This window comes from Agelaius phoeniceus, chromosome 1 (assembly GCF_051311805.1).
Source record: "Agelaius phoeniceus isolate bAgePho1 chromosome 1, bAgePho1.hap1, whole genome shotgun sequence".
NCBI lineage: Eukaryota > Metazoa > Chordata > Aves > Passeriformes > Icteridae > Agelaius > Agelaius phoeniceus.
Window position 1 is genome coordinate 106484336 of NC_135265.1, and position 21605 is coordinate 106505940.

General features: G+C 39.7%; 1 protein-coding gene across 5 annotated transcripts in view; it reads left to right on the plus strand.

The window, feature by feature from the left end:
* The window catches only part of GREB1L (GREB1 like retinoic acid receptor coactivator), a 133078-nt gene that overhangs the window by 80133 nt on the left and 31340 nt on the right, over window positions 1-21605 (plus strand). For 4 of the 5 annotated variants that reach the window (XM_077184770.1, XM_077184782.1, XM_077184775.1 and 1 more), the window contains 8 exons: window positions 2134-2310; window positions 7507-7644; window positions 9486-9623; window positions 9959-10078; window positions 11813-11950; window positions 13728-13913; window positions 20149-20475; window positions 21338-21466. In XM_077184770.1, coding sequence (XP_077040885.1) covers window positions 2134-2310; window positions 7507-7644; window positions 9486-9623; window positions 9959-10078; window positions 11813-11950; window positions 13728-13913; window positions 20149-20475; window positions 21338-21466 — 1353 coding nt within the window. Of the gene's footprint in view, window positions 1-2133; window positions 2311-4206; window positions 4330-7506; window positions 7645-9485; window positions 9624-9958; window positions 10079-11812; window positions 11951-13727; window positions 13914-20148; window positions 20476-21337; window positions 21467-21605 lie in introns of all 5 variants that reach the window. The other variant, XM_077184784.1, reaches the window with a different exon arrangement.

Here is a 21605-nt window from a genome sequence, read left to right on the forward strand (position 1 = left end):
TGTGCACCTAGATTTCCTGCCTGGGTCACAACTGGTACACATTTTAACAAGGTCGTAGAAGTGATTTAATGTATTTTGGCTCCTTTAGCCTATTTTGAATTTACTCTTTCATTTCTGCCTCCAGTCATTGTTCTGCCTAGGATATATTCAGAAAGACCTTTCAACAGGAAAGAAATTACAACAAAGGATAAATACCCTGATTTAACTGCAATGCTCAAATTCTGGTGCAGACCACCAATATTTTGTGTAACTATTGGAAACAGCTTTGTTTTGTGCTTTAACTTTACGTCTCCATTAAATCCATTTGATAAATCCATACATAGCAAACCTTTGGGCCTAAGGCAGAAATGCCCCTGGCCTGAGTTGGATAGAGGCTGTGGTGTGATGTGCCCTCACTGGTATGACTGGGGATTTGGGATAACAGGGTACACTTCAGGATTCAGAGGAGCTTCTCCCCTGCTAAGCCGGGGAAGTGTCAGGAGCTGACCAATAAGAACTGATAGGCAGATGGTGTTTAAACCTGATTAAATGTGGTACTGCTTGACTTTGTTGGTAAGCTTCCCCCTCCATCCCAGCTTTGTATCCATCCATCCATCCATCCATCCATCCATCCATCCATCCATCCATCCATCCATCCATCCATCCATCCATCCTCTCTGGTCTCATTTGTTAAGGAGCCTGGTGACTCACACCTCTGGCATTGCTGAAGTTTCTGTCACTGGCACCTGTGAGCAAAGAAAGAACTGACTCAGTAGCTCTGAGAGACCCTGGTTACTCTTTCTGAAAACTCTGGAGACACACCAGTAGATCCTGTGGGCTGCAAGAGAGTAAAGAAAGAATGATTCAGTCCCAGGAAAAACAGGATGAAGATATTTGCATCTTGGCATCCTCATCGAAGCTGATAATGAGGCATAGTAAGGCTAAAGACAATGGCCTTATTATTAAGAGTTTTATGGATAAGGGATTTTGTCAAAAACACTGAATATCTTTGTCATAAACCTGTTACTTTGGCTGACAGGTGAGTGTAGGAACCAGCATCCTCCAAGGTGTTTGTTATTGTGGAAAATAACAATAGTAGCAAGAATGAAAAATTTATTATCTTACAGATCTTGAACTGATTAGTAAATGGAAAAACCACAAACAAACAAAAATAAAGCATTTCCACTAGGTATTAATCTGCTAGCACTTTTATAAATCATTATTGATATTCTGTAGAAAATCTGTTTCATTAAGGGTTGAAATCAAGTCAGAGATAAGTGGCATGACAAGTAAGACAACAGGGCTTAATTGTTCAGCATTAGATAATAAAAGGCTGATTCAAACAACAAAGATTTTAGGGCAGACCCATTTCAGAACATACCCTGTGCTTTGTTCTATGAAATCTGCCATCATTATGCCAGATTCCCATTAACACAGCTGTGAATGGCACTGGAAATCAAGGCTACTTAGAATTCTTAGTCTGGATTATCCTCCAGACCTCAACTCAAAATTTCACCCCTTTCTGTGAAGCCTGTTGGAAATGTTGCAGAAAAACAGTCTTTGTCACTAAAATGGTTATTTTCTTGAGAAGCTGTAGGTTTTTGAAACTATTTTAAAGCACTCCTAACTCTGGCCATGCAAATCTTGTGGTTGCTTTCAAGACTGTAATAAAATGTAAGGTTCAGTTTACTTAGAAAGTATTCTATGTAAGAAGCCTCAGGGAAAATTTATTTGATGTTAATTTCAGTCATATGAAATGCTCTGATGAATTAGCCACTGTTTTGAGAGAGATGTCTGCAGTTTGGAATCCATGGTTTTTTTAATATAGAAAAAATGTGGGTTTTTTTTTTCCTAATGGAAATTTCCTAGTGTGACAACATAGTTGTCCCCCTGTCAAGAGGTTATCCTTCTCTGCACTGTGTAGAGTGGAAAACTGGTGGCAGGATTTTGGCATGAGTCAGTACTTCCCAAAGAGATGTAAGAGTTTCAGAAGAGCTCAGACTGACCCCCATGTGCTGTGTCCACAGAAGCTGGCTGGCTGGAGGCCTCCAGTCCCCTGGAACTGGATGTGCAGGTAGGTTTAGATGGCCTTACTCCTAGCAGACAGTACAAGACATTTAATCTGCTTGTGTATCTTCTGCTTCCTTCTTCCAGGATTTTCTGGGAATTGTATAGGCTGTGGAGAAAGAGGATTTCGGTACTTCACAGAGTTTTCCAATCATATCAACCTGAAACTAACCACTCAGCCAAAGAAGCAAAAGCACTTAAAGTACTACCTAGTAAGAAGCTCCCAAGGTGTACTGTCAAAGGGACCCCTTATTTGCTGGAAAGGTAATAAAAGTGCCCATTCAATTAGGGGTGGTTCATGTTGTTAGGGGTGATGTTGAATGAGAAATTGAAAGTTGCTGTTGAAAATGTATGCATTCAAAAGCAACTGCTTGAAGGGAGAATTCTTACTGATTTCTTACTGAAGTTTGGATTTTGCCAAAGAAGTTAAATGTGACTGTAAACACTCTTCTTTCATCTCCCCATACTTTTGGTGGCAGCCCTAGATCTTCCCATCTTAGAGTGTGCAGCCATCTTGGTAGAAGATAAGAGGCTACTCAGTCTGATGATTCTTTTATGTGCCTGAAGCACACAGCCAGGGCTGCAGCATTGGTTTTCCACTGATATTCATCTTTGCAGGTGCAATCCAGTCTGTCTCATGCCTGAGGATAGCTAGCATGCTGTAAGATTAAGAAAGCTCAGGGCACTGATCTCAGGGAAAGAAAAGACTTGGGTGCTCCTGCCATTTGCAGTGTTTTACACTTGATCTTACTCTACCAGAGCAGCATGTGTGACATTATGTGCTACAGGAGGGTGCATTTGTGACCCCAAGGCAAGGTAGCCATGGGGGTCTCTTATTGGAGGATGCAGGGTTTTGGAGCTAGAACCATACAAAGACTCAAGGAAAGAGTGGTTTACCCACCCACTGTCTGCCAAGCTGGTTTATGTGCAGACTACCTGACCTTTTCATCTGTGGTCTCACTCAGTGAAGACAGAGTTTGATCTGGGCCCTGTTGTTCCAAAAAGTTGATGTGAGGAGAGGGGAAGCTCTGCAGGAGAACTGACATCTGAGGAGTCACATCCTCATGTGAATAGCAGCATGACACCAGAAAGAGATGGTTATCACCGAGCTGTATGAGTGATTATAGTTTGTATCAGTTAGTGGGTCAAAAGGATCTTGGCTTCAGCTGCTTTTCTCTGTTACAAGGAAAATTAACTGCTGCTTTAGAGTGCATGTGGCTTTTCAACAGCATTTTTCACAAAAATGACACAAATATTTAATTTGCTAGTAAATTTCCAAATAAAGACAAAGGAAGCCTTATTTTACTTCTGGAATCTTTTTTCTGAAACCCCTCCCTGATACTCATGCAGTTGGAGTTGGTGTGTGTACTGGTAAATGCAGTTGGGAGTAATGCACGTGTAGAAGAAGCAGATACTGGTTCCACTTTTGGTTATATGCTACTTGCAAGTGTTCTGAGCACCCACGAAAGTTCAGAAAATCAACCAAAAGTCAACCTCATGGGCATTACTTAGATAGGTCCTGTCCCCATATTGCTGCCATCCATCTGGTAACCTTTCACTCTTCACTTAGATTATAGGTCTAATTAGAAGAGTTCTTTTAAACATTTAAACCCTTCTCCTAAAACAAATCTTGATTAGATCTCAGTTTTAAAAATGGATTAATGTGTGATTTTCAACGTGACTTTCTCCTCCCTCAACTCGGTTTTCATCCAGACAGACACTAACAGCGCTGAGATCTCCCTGAAGGTTTGTATAAGCATATTCAAAATCTGGGTTTCAGCACAATTTCTCCTTTTAAAGGGCAACATATGACCATTTGTATACAGGTTGTGCCACAGAAGTCTCTGAGTGTTTTCTGGGACATGTCCAATACCTTCAAATCTCTTGGAAGCTGTGATCCGAGGGCTCTTGCCATTTTGCAGCATCTGCTCTGTATTTGCCTGGCCCCCTGAGTGGCCCCCAGGGAGGTTTTCTTAATTAGAAGACAAAGTTGACAAAACTGCGAATCCCTATTTTCCTTGGATGCTGCCATTTGCCGCTGTTTGTTGTACGTGCTCTCTGTGTGCTCTTAACGTTTTGTCGCCTTTTGCCACCGCGTTGCTGAACGTTGCTGCTGGGAGGAGGCCTTGTTAATATGTACTGTAGCTGCTTCATTTGCAGAATGTAGAAGCAGGCAATCATCTGCTGCTAGCCTCTCTGCTAAGCCAAATCCTTCGGTGTCACCGTCCACGACCCCAGAGGGTGGATCAGCTAATGGATACAAGTCAGGGTTCACTCAGACAGGTAGGAGCTGAAAGTGCTGTAAAGATAACCATTGGGGGTGGTAAGTTACCTCAGCCACTGCTGGGTCAGGGATGCTGTAAACAACTGGGTATTTACCTTGAGCCATGTGGAGATTACACTGGAGAGGATGCCTTTCAAAATTTGCTTTGGCAAAGATTAAGAGCCAGGTGAGGCTGAAGGTTAGATCAGTCTCAAAACAACAATTGATGTAAAAGCATTAAATGGTCTTTTGATTAATTTATTTGATTCTGTGCCTCCTTGTCTTTGTTTCATTAATTTTTTTGTGCATCTCAAAAAACTTCAATGACATGTTTGTAGGGAAGTGTTTGCTTAGTATATAAACTAGGCTATTTGTCTGGAAAAGGATAATATCTCCTTTTAGGGAGAGGGGACCAGATGTTATTTTATTTACTTGCTAATTTCCTTATTTATTTAAATTTTATTGCACGCAAAGGTGTACTTTGAATTGCAATTTCCCCATATGCATACAGTGGGTTTTTGGTATGTGAGCTAACCAGTCCCTCACAACTATTCTAGAAAGCTATTAATGATATCCTTAAATAAGGAGAAAATATATAAATCAAATAGACATTGACTGACAAAGAAGCAGCATCTTAATATCATGTATCTATTTATTTATTGCAAGTAGACAAAGTGCTTTTGTTTGAGCTTTCTTTCTCATTGCTTTATTGCAGCTTCATCTATGCTGTTGTATGTTTTTGTGTCTGTTTGTGCTATTTCTTGAAAAACTAAAAACAAGAGAAAATGACTTGTTAGTTGTTATTAATTGATATGAATGTCCAAAACCACGTTTCTTTAAAGGGAATGAAATGCAGATAGAAAGCAAGATGGTTAAAATACTTTTTACACCTAGAAAGTTTGTCAAAAGGAGTAATAAACAAAACCTGAACAAAGGCATTCATATGAGACTATAATCACTGATTAGTATTTACAGAGGCACTTCTCTCAGGTGGTTGCCCCTGTCTCTGTTGAGGAAGCAAAATGCTTTGGGCTTTGGATAAAATTAAATGACAGTGTGGTTAAAACACATCTGCATTTCATTGCATGATCCCTTGGCTTCCAGATCCAGGCATGAGAGCTGTGCAGATGCATGAGGACCTGTTCATTTGGAGCAACAAGCATTCTAATATTTACACAGCTTTGTCTTCTATTGTATCTGCCAAGTTAATAGATACACCTTTTATATACGGCTTTCTCCTTATCACTCCCTGCCATTTTCAGTCTGCTTGGTGTTTCTGTGTGTCACTGTTTGTACTCCTAGGTCATGCTCGTCAAAAGCTTTTCATCTCCTTCTCCTGTTATCTCCTGGTGAAGATTAATGCCACATACATACACATGAATCCCCTGTGACTGGGAGAAGGGGGGAGATCACCTTTTATTCAGTGGCATAAATTCTGATGTGTCACCTATGATGTGGGGCTTTTCTGGCTTTTTCTCTTCTAGATTCTGCAAAGCTCTTTCTACTGGAGTTGGCTTCTAGGTTGTTTTAAAACAGGACTACTTATTAGCAGGTTGTTTTCAGCTCATCATCAACTCATATCCCTTTTTTTCTTTAAAAGCTGTGCAAATGTTTCTGGTGAGCAGTTCAGTCTCTGAGTTCTACAGGATATATGTAGGTAGTTATGGGTAGACAGTATCAAAAATATGGGTTTGGGCAGACACTTGAGGGGAAAATTCAATTCACATGTTAAGCAACTAGAAACAAGACTTTACAAGAGAAAGACGAAGAATTTTAATAACTGGTATTTTAATAAGTCCTGATTAGGTAACAGAGTGGTGTTTAAACATATACCAGCCACATCCACATTCACAGATAAAATTTCAAGAGAATGTATTACAATTAGAGATGGGGGACAAAAAAAAATCCCCAAAGCTTCTGGGGAGTTTACTTTAAAGAAACTTTTAACACTACATATTTGCTACATCATATTTAATGGCAGACCAGCATCTCCCTCCAAGGGCCCAGACCCGGTGGTCTGTTTTGTTAGCCTTTCAGTGTATTTCCTATGAGCATGGACAAAATTTTCTGGTGGGGCAGCAGCAGCAGAGGCTTCTGTGTTTGCTCTTCATGTCAGCTACTCTGTCTGGCAAAGAAGAGCTTCCTCCCACCCTCCTCCACCAAATGGTGTGTGGCCTGAGGGTGAATGTGTTTGGCAGATCAAGTTGGTCTTTGTCTTCTGTTTTCTTTAGCTGGCTGTTTTACTGGGACATCTGTAGGTGAACTTAGACTCCTTTGCCTACTTTTTGCAAACTACTTTCTAGACTGATGCTGAGTTAATATTCTTTCACTCTGGTCATAAGAATTTGGATTTGCCAGTGTTTCAGCATCTGAATGCCAATTTTTTCTTGAAGTAAATTGCAACTATGAAATGCCTGATGTTAAAGGGATTTACATGCTGAGAAGTTTGGAATCAGTTTGATACTGGGCAAATATTCAATTTGTTTGTTCTTCAGTTTATCCTTCTATAAAATAAGATTTATAGGTTTTAGCTGTGGTAGAGTGCTCCATGAAGTTTGTTAATTTATGCAAAGAGTTTGGGCTCAAATGCCCTTAATTTTTTACCCAGATTTATAAACGAGCATATGCATTTTATAGTTTTGTAGACAGTAGTGCTGTAAGGAGGCTATGTTTTTGGGTGTGGTTTTTTCTGCCCTTAGTCAAGCTTAGCTGTGTCTGATAGAGATTCAGTAGCTTGTTGTTGAAAATCTCAGGTGATGGAGATGCCACAACCTCTTTTAGGTAACTTATTCCAGTGCTTATTCCCTATGCTTGCTGGCTGCAAGTTCCATAAGCTCTTCGTCTTAGCTTCCTCATGTGAACCATGAGAAAATTGCATTTACTTGCCTATCCCATGAGGCTATTTTGAGGAGCAATGAGATAACCCTTTCTACAGTTAAAATATTTTTTGAGTGTGTGCGAGTGCAAAATACTGTGGGAGAGATCAATCATGGGTTCAGTGGATTATAAGATTCCATAGAAACACCCAGTTAAGTGTTTGTTAAAACTCCTGAAAGATACATGGTAATTTCTTAGGAGTGTAAAAAAATTGTTTGCAATTTATGCAGAGATGAGTGTTGATAAATGTGTATGCAATAAAAAATTATATATATTTATATGTAAATTTTGATCATTAATTAAACAACTTCTGTTCTCAGATTCTTCAGTGTTCAGTCCAGCAAAATCATCTTCTGCTGCTGTTAACTTAAGTGGAACACCAGACCCATCCCGGAACAAGAACATTGTGAAACCTCTGGCTCTGTCAGTACAGCTCGTAGGAAAGGCATTTGCTGCAGGTATGGCTTTGCTTTCCAAAACATCTGAGAGCCAAGGGAATAATCAGCTTAACAGCCAAGAAAAGAGAGTGTTCTTTTTTTGGTGGAAAAGGGAAAGGAAAACATTCGCTAGCATTCTCCAGAACTCTCATATTCTTGCAGTCTTTGGCACAGAAATTTTTGCAGTTAGTACTGTCCCCAAGGTTGAGCCACACCTTGGCTTTCAGATGTAACATCTTGGTAGAAGTGCAGTGATATCTCTTTCTGCACTTCCTAACCGTAAGAGAGCATAAATGTCACCTCTTGATATCACACTGATTCCTGCCTCAGTAACTGAGAGTTGGGTGCAGTTCTGCATTTCTAACCATTATAGTTCCTCCACATACGTGTGCTGGAATTTAGTCTCATTTCAAGGAATTTTAATATATCTGCTGTTTTAATTGCTTATTTCTGTATTGTGTGTTTAATAAATTGTAACCCTCAACTGTAACATCTAAGTCCCACACTGACACTGTTGGGATAATCTGATTGTTTTTTACTTTAGGTGGTTCATCTTTGAGGAATAAAAAAGAAATCATCACACTTATTGCAGAACAGTATGCTTGAATAAGAAAATATATCTATTTATTTGGTTTATATATGCACATGAGCATATATATATCATTTTATACATGATGTATTACATCTGCTATTTAATACAACATGGTATTGGTTATGGTACTTAATACAATTATGTTCTATCTAATAAATCATTAACAGTTCTTTGTGCCAAACACCTTTCCCCTTCCATACTTGTGTGATTTTATTTTGCACTGAAATTTCTGCCCAGCTTTTCAACAACTTCTGTAACTGACCCATGCCCACCATATCTGTCTGTACAAAATTGTTGACTCTGAGTAGAAATGAGGAGCTTACAATGGGCAAGTGAAATTATTCATATTTTGTAATTGGCAATTGTACCAGAATTTATTTGGATGTCTGCAGCTGGGGAGTTGCATTGTTTTGAGCTACATACCCACATCTCTAACACTTGCAGTTGCAGCTGCCATCAGCCAGCTGCTGCACCATTCCCTGGTGTTGCTCCTGGAATGCGTTCTTGGGAGCTAAATCCTTGTGAAGCTGGCTGATACCAGCAAGGAACTGGAGTTTCCAGTGGCCTCCATGTTGGCAGTTTATGCCATTTTTTTTCTTCTGCAAAAACTGAGTTCTGAAAAAGAATGAGAATGATGAGTGATGGTAACTTCTGGTGATCGTCTGTGGTGGATATAGTGGGTCCTGCCAGAGTGTCAGACTTGCTGGGACTGGAGAATCACCTTAGGCAGAGGTAGCAAAATTAAGCATGGTTTGCCTCAGTAATGCTCAGGCCATGTACACTTTGCAACAAACTGCCCACTGTCCTTTGCTAAGGCTTTAGATGAGAGTCCTGTAGTGAATTACTGTGCATAGCATAGGGATGACGGGGGGAAAATTGTGTAGGTACACACAAGTGGCTTAGAAATCTTTACAAACTGAATTCGTGATGTATATTAAAAAAAAAACAACACTGTGTAAGAAAATATATCACAAACTTCACAATAAAATTGTGTGTGTGTAACTTCTTATTGTATTTTGGTGGGGCTTTCTTTGCATTTTTTCTTCCACCTATCCCTCCTCACCTTGAAGTCTGGACACCCCTTTTCCAGGCTTGGATTTTGCAATCTGAATGTTTCTCTGACGAGTACATTTCATGATCTCCCTGAAATATGTTTTTTTTCAGTCACTCATCTTGCCCTGTTCTTTTGCATCGTGTGTGGCTGTATTATTTTATTTGTTTGTTTTTAAGCTTGTCTCAAGCCACACACTCTGTATTTTATTATACTCAGCTCCTCTTTCACTGCGTGCCACGGATGTTGCTAATGGAAACGCTAATGGAGGAAGAAATAATGCATTGAGTACTACAGTCTCTCGGCCAATGCCTCACTCGACATCTCCAAGTCCTGGCTGTGCAGCTGGAGATCAAGGTAAAGAAAACCTCTCTGTTTTTTTATTCTAAGCTGCATTGGATGGTGAGCTTGAAATTTGTGATTTTGTTCTTCTTCCAATTGTAGCTGTTCCTACTGTTCAGTCTTTACAGATCCATTTGCTTTGTGGCATGACCATTAATGATAATGCTGGACATTTTAGCACAGGTAACAATGTTTTTCACATCACAGTCTGGTTTTATGTAAATCTAGGTATGAGCCTCTTTTGCTTTGCAATGTGATACCCGCTCAACACTGATGGGAAATGGAAGGTGGGCTGGAATTTGGTCATTTTGGAGGACAAGGTTTACAATTAGTTTTTGCTTTCCTTTCAGCATCCATGTCCAGCTCTGGACCACCAAAGAAACGCCACCGAGGATGGTCTCCTGGGTCCCCAGTCCCACCTCCTGGTTTAGCAGTACCTGTTCCTACGATCCGACCTTCGACAAGAACAGGTAAAACTTGAATGACACCGAGATTTCATTTGTTAAAACGTGAATTCAGCCAGCCCAGCAGCCCTGTGCTGCACCTCTCACATGTTGCACAGCAAACATAACTGATCTTGTTGAAGTATTTAAGCACACCACGGAGTATTTAAGTACACCATGCCCCCAAAAAGCACACAGGATGCTTGGTCCTGGTAGTTGTAATCTAAGATGCGACACAGGGGAAGTAAAACTGCTGGGGGAGAAAGAGGAAAGGAAGAAGCAAATAATATTATTAAAACTATAAAGCTAAAAGAAATCCATGGTTCCCCCAGCTGTAACTCAGTTGTTCTAAAATTGTGCAGGTGTATGGATATATGAATATATTTCAAGGATTTTTCGTTGGCCTTCACCTTGACTGTTGTGTTTCAGAGTGGTGTGGGATGCTACAGAACCTGTACACTCCGTTTCTGCATGGGAAAAACAGCTTTATATAATTTTGGCCTAACAAAGGACACTGATACTGATACACTAGATGATCTGCAGTTAAAAGCAGAAAGTGAGACCAAATGTTAGTCATGCGTGGAAAAGCTGTTCGAGTTTAATATCATGGCAGGAAATAGAATTAATTACAAGTACTCATCAATACCCATGTAGATACCTCTTTATTCATAACTGTTAATAAAACTGTTCCCTATTTGAGTACTTTTCAGACGTGAGATTTAGCATATTTTCTAAAGGGGAATAAAGAGTTATTTATTCTTCTCTCTATAGAGTGAAAGAATAAGCATCCAAGGAGTGAAAAAAACCATTCATCAATATGCACAATGCTTTTATAACTCTGCTCTTGAGGACTTGGTTTTAAGATGTTTTGGAATTATTTTCAGAGATATTCATCATAGGAAGAAGGGTTACGTGGTAATGCAGGCCTGCTTTTCTGAACACCTCAAATTGCAGCTTTTGTCAGTTTCTATCTTCAGAAACCTGCTGAAGAGACATGTTATAAGGCAATCTCCCCTGTTTGTTGAATTTGTCTCCACTAATCTGCTACCTCTGTTGTGTATTCCATTTTCTATGAGGCTTTAGTAGTACTTTTTTCTGTTGGATAGACAGTTTCCCCTGGTAAAACATTCAGGTATGCATTCATTCATCCTGACTTTGATGTTTTTCTATTGATGGCATGGTTTGAAAAAGTGGTTGCAAACCACCAAATGAAGCCTAAGAAACTTGTGAAGCAGGCCTTACTCTGAAACCTGATTACAGATTACAAAATTCTTGCACTTGGCTTCCTTTATTTATGAAAGCTGCTGCTGCTCTTTCATGAGTAAAGCCTGATTTTTATCCTTGTAGCAACTATCAAAGGGTAACTTTGAGATTTTGGCCTGCTTTTATTTTTCTTATCTACATATATTCTAGGTCAGAAGTTGAAGCAGTTTCTTCCCTTGTATTGAGAGGCAGTATTGGGGGGTGGCCTTTTGGCTTAGTACTTGGCATTGTTTAAAGATGCATATTCAAACCTGTGTTTTGCTCTCTCATTCTCACCAACAATACAGTGGCCAGAAAAAGTTTTATTTTAGGGATGGGGCTACAGGAGGATATAGGCTCTTCATTTAAATTACTTAAAACTATAGCAGGAAATGCAGAGACCTTTTGAATTTTATTACAGTTAGTGATTTGCAGTAATTTTTTTCTTATTTGTTCATAAGGCCAAATCACAGTATGAGCCTTTTAGTAATGGAAGTCTCTCTTTTCTTTACTTTATAGAGCCTCTTTTGTCAGCCCCAGTTCCTCAATCCATGTTAACTGGAATTTTACAGCCTCAACCCATCCCAGCAGGGGAGACTGTAATAGTTCCTGAAAACCTGCTGAATAACTCGGGAGTCAGACCAGTAATTCTGATAGGTAAGTCTTACACTGGGGAATCAAATGCTGCATTTTGTACTAATACACACTCCCCAGGACAAAGAGGGGTTTATTTCTTTTTGTTGGTTCTGGCATTCAGTACAATACAAAGTTGGTTTGTCACAGATATTTCCTTTAGTTGCTCAATATTTAAAACTGAAAGTCAGGCAATTTCTGGAGAACCTGATTTGCAAACAGGTCACCACTAGGTCAAATTTATGCAGAACCACTGGCCAAATCTAAGTTTTATACAAATAAGATTTTTGTAAAACCCAGGGAGAGAACAATTTCCAAGTAATGAAAATAGCTTTCCGGTATAAACAACTTATAAACCAAGCAAATATTTCCTGCAGCATTTATAGTTCAGATCTTGAAGCCCCAGAATTCTACATGAGAACCAGAAAATTGATTTGCACTGACTAAACAGAAGTAAATCATACTAACTTTTTGTCATTTATAGTCCATAGTTCTTGTAAGCAATTGAGATAACAGATCAGGCTTCAGGCTTTTAAAATCCTTTAGCTGTATAAAGTACTTTGTTAACCCTTAGAAAGACATTTTATTAAGAGTATGACTTTTAATGTGAATATGCCTTTCAACCTGAGCTATTTGGGCATAATACATTAAAATAGATGGGTCAGCTAGTGCTGCCAAATTTTTCATGAGTGAATTTTTTTTTCACTCTATATTTTATTTAGGTCCAATATAGTATAGATGGTCATATAAAGTAGCTTCAGTGTCAATTGAACATGCTTGTCAAAACAGTCTGTGGAATCATTTACATGAAGGAATGGAGAAGTTCTCCAAGTCCTGACTTGCACAGATAATTTTAATACACACAGCTCCTGGAGAATTAACAGGGCCATGTACACCAGTAAATCTGTCAAGGATAGGGTTACGCTTCTGGTTTGTTTTGCTCAGCGTTGTTTCTGGAAGCCGATTATAAAGCTCTAGCGCGGTGCTCTAATGGTTTTCAGAGAAACACTTCCTTATTAAAGATGAGAGTGCCTACAGCCATCAGCTTAAGTGCAAATTGAATGCAGCCCTTAGGCTCTTGGAGAGCTGCCATTAAGTCCTCAGTTAGGCTAAACTGTTAGTGGCCCTGAGAAACAGCGTCCTATTAATAGTACAGAACCAGATGTACCCAAAAGGATGGATTTGGCAAAATCTCTGTGGAAATGCTCCTTTTGAAATGAAAAACATTCTGAAGGAAAAGAGGAGTTAGCCTGTGCTCATGTGCTTTACCTTACAGAATAGCATGTTTAGTTGTCAATGTTTATTTTACCTGTTTATGAAAACAGAACGGGGAGGTGGCAAAAAAAAGTGAAATCAATCACAGCAATACCACAGTGGCTGAATCAATGCTAATGTGACTTATGCTGCTTTTATAATGTTAAGATCAATGTACTTTTGCTTTAATTGATTTTTCTTCTTTGTACACTATATTATGGAGAATCTGTATTTAAAGGTCGGGGTAAGACCCAAACAGATAATATTTTCATCTCTATTTGGATAACAATAGTTATTACCCTGCTGGATATCATGCAGTTAATGTTAGTTCTTGCAAATGTATGTGATCACTTGTTGTAAAATGCAGCAGAGGATCCCTGGCCTATAATTTATTTTTTAAGCTATTATAATGCCAAGAGCAGTCATTGGTGCAATGTATTTTGCCAGACAGCTTTAAGAAAATGTTTGGAAATGTATTATTGTGCAAGATTTCATGTAATGGCAAATTTTATGAATTTCCGTGGGGGTTTTGTTTGTTTTATCATAGGCTATGGCACTTTACCTTATTTCTATGGAAATGTTGGTGATATTGTTGTAAGTCCCTTGCTGGTGAACTGCTACAAGATTCCACAGCTGGAAAACAAGGATTTGGATCTCTTGGGCTTGTCCAGCAGTCAGCTGCTAAGTGTGGAGAATATGATACTTTTAACTATTCAGTACCTTGTCCAGCTAGGTAAGCAATTTGTCATAAGTACTTGGTTTTATTTGAGACTGTCCTTTTTTCTTCATACCTTTTTTATGTCCCTTTTAGGGCCAGTTTTCTGGCTGCTTTTGTGGCTGGAAGAGGCAAGTGGCTCCATCTAGTGTGTGTAACTTTGCCACTTGGCTCCTGAAACGGAAGAAGTGAAGTGAATTTAAAGGCTGATACTGCTTCTACTCTCCATATGGGGATTGACCAGGTCACCTTTGTGAAATGGATTTGCAATGCAGATAACTCATTTTCTTAGGGTATCAAACCATCAGTTATCACAGCCCTTTCTAAGGACACTTGGTCTGTTTTATTCAGTTTTGTGACAAATGCTGGCAGATGTGTGATGGTTGTCATTGTTTTGGTGACAGCACTGTTTACATGAAAACCACATTTGTTATTCAGACTAAGGCAAGTGATTCAGTGAATATCTCATTCTTGTAAATGTTTTTGAAATGGACTTTTTGCAAGTTTGAGAGCAAACCAGCAAGCCACATTTTTTTCCTCTTATTGCTGGTCCAGTCATTTTCCCTACCTTAGAATGAAAAGAGAGTGGTAGCAGCAAGGTTTTAGAAGTTAAAAATGCAGGATAGTTTTGGGAAACTTCTATGGTAGTCTCACCCTAACTTTTGTATTTGAAAAGATGCCACTTATCACAGGAGAGTGTGAAGTTACTTTTGTGAATAGCACAGTGCATCTGTAATACATAATGGTAAGAAATATGCAGGTGTTCCAAAAGCAGCACAACTGCTGATAGCCTTACAATTTGGGGACCAAATGTGCTCCAAACCCCAAACATGCAGGTTTCACCCATGAGTGCTTACACTTCTCTGCAGTTTGTGGAGGAGACAGGAAGGAAACCATTTTCCATGTTGTAATAATACTCTCTAAGGGACCTGTTAGCTTTGTTTATCATTCTCTGCCTCACTAGTTCATTGGATGCCATGTTAGAACTGACAAGGGGTTTCTTAATTTTTTTACAGGATGTTTTTCTGTTACCTTCTTTCAGTGGGCCTAAATTTCTTATTTGAGATTTTCATCTTTATTGGGAAGTTGTAGAGTGTGTGTGGTAAAACCAGCTGCTTCACACAATTCTGGATTGATAGAGGCAGCTTGCAAATTTGTAGCCAGCTGATAACAGCCTTTCCAGTTAAAATAAACTATTTGTTGAAACCTGTGAGTCAGTGAATCATGCTCCATGAGCAAGTCTAACTTTAGATGGATGCATCAAGTCTGTACTTGCTGCAAACTAGAGGAGGCTTCATGCAAAGCTTCTGTAGCTGAACTGCGTTCATTGAGCACTGTGACTTCAGCATAAAGCAGTTCTCTTATTAGCAGGTGTTTAGTTTGGCTTTTGTTCTTAGCTGGGCAAAGCTGAATAGTTTGCTACTTGACCTTATGTGGAGACGTGTGCCGGTACTGTAAGATCAAAGAGCCTAATGAGGAGAAAAGTAAAAACATTCTGTAGAGGAGGGGGATGAAAACATGCTGCTGGTTTGAATATTGCTGTAAACTTAAAGTTGTTGGAATTGTGACATGCACTGAAATGTAGCCTTTGTCCCATGTTGTTAAATCAAAGCAGATTAGAGAGGAGTGGAGGGTGGCCAGATTCAAAAGTTTTTGACAAGAAGAGACAAATACACATATAAATTAACAAGTTATTAATCTAAACCTCTTTTTTTTTATTGAGAAAGTAGGACTAACATGTTTTTCTTTTCTCCAGAGTATATTGCAAAAGAGTAAGATAAAGGCAAAGATAAAAAAGCAGGCAAAAGCATGAAAGAGAGGCTTGCCTAATTTTTTTCAGATCTCACTACTTGTATAAAATATATTTGCAGATGACTGTGATCACAGATGATAAGAATATTAGCTATGGAAGTGCTTCTTTTTTGGAGAAAAAAGGATATAACAGAGAATTTTTGTCAGCGTTCTTGTGGAAATTATGACAGTATTAATTGTAGGATGATGCTGTTGTGTTTTCAGAAATCAGCTGAGCAGCTCGTGATGATATTACCAATCAAAGTAAAAAAAAAAAAACAAATGCATTTCTGATGCTTTAAACCTTCTTTGAAGACTATACATAGTTAAAAATGTGATTGTGAGCTGTAGCGTGACTATAAATAAATTCCACTGACTGTGATAAAGAAATAAGTAAAAAAAGATAGAGAAATGTGTTTGATTTTAGTCTGGTTTTTTTTTTTTAGTCTACCTCCGGGACTTATTCGGATTTCACATTTGTTATCTTTGGCAGCATTCATGGTGAAGTGTTCTCAAGTATTGTATTTATACATCAGAATGCCCATATTTGCAGTATGGGTTACATTCCACCATCTGCAATCATCAGCTTTTTGCTATTGCACTGCCATTTTTACAAACACTGTCTCAGCCTATGCAGTGCTAAGGTGGTCTGTGTTCTGGTTGAAAAAGATTTCTGAACCCTGTGGTGTACCTCCTGTTTAGGATTCTGAAATCATTCTCCTTTCTCTCTGTGCATTGTTGTGGTACATTTGAGTCATTTTGACTCTAGATTTTGTATGCTGTGACACCCAGAGGTGTTTTGTAGTTTTAATGTCCAAATACACATCCAGACTCAAGGCTCTTGCAGGGCTTTGCTTTGAGTAGAAGAGATTGTGCGAAACTAAAAGCAAGAGCTTATTCCAGTAATTCTCCTGTCTTAGGTGGTTGGAGAAGTAGTCTCTGTAGGATGTACCCTGAAGAAGATGAGTGTCATGCGGAAATGGATGGCATTTGAATATATTGACTTAAACTGTATAGAATAATGGAACAGAATCATAGCAGCATTGAATCATTTAGTCTGAAAAAACCTTTAAGATCAGTGAGACTGATCATTAACTCAGCACTGCCAGGTTCACCACTAAACCGTGTCCCCAGCTGCCACATCCATGTGTCTTTTGAATGCCTTCAGGGATGCTGAATAGGTTCCCTGGGCAACCTATTCCAATGCCTAACCACCCTTTCAGTGAAGAAATTTATCCCAATGTCCAATCTAAACTACCCCTGGCACAACTTGAGACCATTTCCATCCGTCCTGTCACTTATTATCCAAGAGAAGAGACCAATCCCCACCTGGCTACAGCCTCCTGTTGGGTAATGGTAGAGAGCAGTGAGGTCCTCCTGGCCCTCTTTTTCTCCAGGCTAAACAGCCCCAGCTCCCATTTCCCACAGAACTCGTGTTCACCAGCTCTGCTGCCCTTCTCTGGACACGCTCCAGCACCTCAACACCCTTCCTGTAGTGAGGGGCCCTGAACTGTACACAGGACTCGAGGTGTGGCTTCACCAGTGCTGACTACAGGGGGATGATCCTGCCCTGGTCCTGCTGGCCTCGTGACTTCTGGTGGAAGCCAGGCATTGGCCTTCTTGGCCACCTGGGCATGTGCTGGCTCGTGTTCAGCCAGCTATCAACCAACAGCCCCAGGTGTTCTTCCAGCAGGCAGCTTTCCAGCCACTCTTCCCAAGCCTGTTGCTCTGCTGGAGGTTGTTGTGACCCAAGGGCAGGACATGGCACTTTGTTTTGTTGAACTCTTGGTCTCTCTCGCTGGTCACAGTGACCCCGAGAAAAGTTAGAAAATCTGTTTTCCCAGCCCTGGCGTTCAAAGAAGGAGTCAGAGCTCTTCATTTCTTGGTCTCGAGGTTGTTTATTGTTCCTTATCTATGAAATTCTTTCTTCTGTCCAGCCGAGGTCCATTCAGCAAGACAGTTCAGGCACTCTGCCTGCCCCCAGGGTGGTGTTATGTCTTTATACTAAAAATTACATATACAATGTTTACAATTACTTTCCAACACCTGTCATCTATGTTAGACAGTGGGCTTCTACTCTAAACCAATCTAAAAGTGCCAACATCACAGCAGAAGATGGAGGCCAAGAAGAAGAAGGAGAAAGGCTGGACATGCCCAGATCCCTCCATCTTGCCCCCTGAACCCCCATTCTAAAAACCCCAAAAATCTACTTTTTCACCCTGTGATAACTTCACTATCATTCTACTTAAACTGTCATGGCTTGCAGATCTTCATCTAAGGTTGGTAACTTGCTCCATGGGTCATAATCAAAACCACAGGCGTTTTGGGCTCTGTGCCAGGGTCTCTCAGACCCCTGGCGGGGGTCCTGGCAGTCCAGGACAGCCAAAGGGATGTCCTGGGTTCCAACATTGAACCTCAAACCATTGTCCTCAACCTATTGATCCAGCCTGTCCAGATCCCTCTGCAGAGCCTTCCTGCCCTCTGTCGCCTGCAAGCTGCCCGAGGGTGCTCTCATACAGAATTACTGAATACTGTGAGTTGAAAGGCACCCATAAGGATCATCAAGTCCAGGGAATGGCCCATATGGAGTTTGAATGTGCTACCTTGGCATTATTAGCACTGTGTTCTGACCAGCTGACCCAATCTCATTCAACCCCCTTGTCCATATCATCAATATAGATATTAAACAGACTGGCCCAAACACTGAGCCCTGGGGAACACCATTTCTGACCAGACACCAACTGAATGTAACTCAGATGTTAATATTTTATGATATTGTTTATTTTGCAGTTTTGTTTTTGAAATCAAGATGATCATTTGCAGGCTCATTTCTGTAGAGAATCTTCTATATATTCCCTTTTAGCATCCATATTTTTTTTAAGGAAACCATTCACAATCAAAATCAATATCAATCATTTTGTCTTACATCTCATTTGATATTAGTTCCATTATTTTTCTGGACTGCTGTACTTTCTTATAAGTAATCTGAGTGAAGTTCTGTGTATTCTCATACTGAGAATCTGCTTTTCCATTTCTACCATTATTTTAATCTTCTTGGATTCATGATGATGACCCTTGTGTTTAGAGCCTATCTCTTAAGTAGCCTCCCTCAATCAGCAAAAGCTTCCTTTAATTTCTGTTAGTGGGTGACATCATTTTCATTTGTTACTTTATTTCTGCAGAGGAACATTCTTCTCTACTGTTATAAGTCTATTTTTTTTTTTTTAATTTTGAGGTCTTCAAGGACCTAGAATGTGTGATGTTTTCTTAGAGGGAAAAAGAAAATCCATTTCCAAAAGAGAGCTCTAAAAGAGAGCATTATGCCCATGCTGTGTTAAATTGGACTCTTCAGAATTTTTCAGTTTGCATCAAAAATGAAAACAGCCTTGCACTTACAAGTTTATAGTTGTCTTACCATCCTGTGGTAATTGGATGGTGGCACTTTCCATATGTTACTTCTCAAAAAGGCAAAAATGACAACAGCTGGCAGTTTTTACAGATTCTCTGCTGTGGGTTATTTACCCACACCCTGTTTCTCACACAACCTTTCTGTTTCCTGGCCTGAAAGAAAACATAAAACCAAACCCACTATTTCACATCTCTCTGGTATTTAAGCCCCCCCCCACCCCCCCTTTTAGTCAGAGAAAAGCAAGATGTTGAAGTGTGAAGCTGCCTCCTTTGGCACTGATATGAGATCTTGGCAATATAAGCCATGGTTACTTTTTACTCTGTGTTCATGTTTTTAACTGTTCCTGAATATCTTTGACAATGAGACAAAGCTAACTGAACAGAATGTTAATTGAAGTTCAGTTGGAGGACTGATGCCAAGATAGGATGCCTTATATTCCTGTTCTCCAGTTCAAGTTGACAGTACAGTTGACAGAGTCTGGGGAATGTAGATCTAAGATTGCATATTCTTCTTTAGGTTAGGTTCTTGCAGATTTGCTAAAATTAATTTAATGAAGCTAAGGAAGAGGTTAAACATGTTTATTTGCATCCATGCTTAGTTGATTAGTATGCAAGATGAGAAAAAGCAAAACAAAGAGCACTTAACAGGCTTTGTCAGGCTGCATGGCTGTGATTAGGGTACAAGGATAAGCATTTTGGTTTTCTGCTGCAAAAACACATGGCTGCATGCTTAATCCTTTTCTTCCAGGCAAAAGGCACATATTTTCCCACTCCCTTGTTTGTCCCACCAGTTGCTGAAGCTAGGAGTGAGGTGGAATACCTCATTGTTTGGAAGAGGAAAAAAAAAAGGCGGTGGTAGAAGAGAAAGGCTTCTAAAATAAAAAAGAATAAGCCATGTGGGTAGATATCCACTGAGCAGCAAGTAGGGTTTTTTTTAAATATAAAAAAATATGGTGAAGGAGCTTGTCAGATCAAGACAGACATGTAATTATTCCTGGTTCGATAACATTTTTATATGAGACACCGTTCTTCTATTTGTTTGTTTTCATTGTAGGTCCTGACCAGATACCCCTGAGGGAAGAATTTGAGCAGATCATGTTGAAAGCTATGCAGGAGTTCACTCTGAGGGAGAGATCCTTGCAAATGAGTGCACAGTGTATCTCTGTGTCACCAGGTCAACTCCCTTGGCTTGCCAGGTTAATCGCCAGTGTGTCCCGGGATCTCGTGCACGTGGTTGTCACCCAGAACTCCCTGGCCGAGGGCATCTCAGAGACCTTGAGGTCTCTCAATGAAATGAAACATCAGCAAAAGCTACCAGATTATGTAGTTGCCATTTGTGCATCCAAGATTAGAGGAAATGAATTCTGTGTAGTGGTTCTAGGTGAGTATATTTGCAGACTGCTTCAAATGGCAATGCCAAATTCATTTTCTTGAGTTATTGATCTGGTTTTTTAATCCTTTTTGTTCTTTTTATTCTCCTTTGTATTGTTGCACTGCAATCTCAAATCTTACTGTATCTTCAGCAAGACTTGGAGTACTGAAGTCCATGAGGATATAGAAAAATATCTTTATGCCAGTCATTACTACTTCTTGAGAGGCCTGAGACTTTATTGTTTGTGTGATTGCCTTAGAAAATATCTTGAAGTGACCCAGTGACAAAAGAGTTGCTTTGACTTTGTTTTGTGTAACAACTGCGATATTTTACGTGGCAGGGTCTTCTGCAGACTGCTTAGAACAGAATGTGCTTTTCATCCTTTTTGTCCTTATTTTTATCCTTTTTATTCTGCACTGATGACTGGCTGTGCTGTCTGTGTGTGAATGAGTGTGTCTGGATGGAAATGAACTTTGACTAGTCATCTTTTTTTTGTAGGCAGATAAATCCGTAATGCCATTTTTTACTTTTTTAATCTTTTTTCTCCCACACTAGGGATAATTACTTTTTTCCTATTTATCTAGAATCCTCCATTTAGTCTAAGGTGCAAATACTTATTTTGAGTATCATTTGTCATACAAGTATGCAAAATGATGTGTAATCGCAAAGAACCTGCTAAAATTAGTTATATCAACTAATTCTCCAGTCACTGATGAAGTAGACTTGAGACTGCTCTCCCAGTCTACTGGGTAAAGGCAGTGGAGATCCATGATTGAAGATCAGAGTGCCCCAGACTTCTAGGATGAGGAGGTTGTGTTGACAATAAATTGTATTAAGGTGTGCTCTCACTCTTTCCCCCTCTCTTCTCCAGGTCAGTATCAATCTCGGGCACTTGCAGAGAGCATGCTTACCACCAGTGAATTTTTAAAAGAGATCAGTTATGAGCTCATCACAGGGAAAGTTAGTTTCCTGGCATCACATTTCAAAAATACATCTTTAGGTGAGTGATTCTAAGAAGCAGAAGTTCTAGCCAAGACAGTCTTGTCTTTAGGGTTGGTGTGTCTCCTGTTCAGCAGTTAAAATGCACATGGATACAGCTCTGCTCTTTCCATTGAGAGGCATTCTGTTCTTCTCTCCTC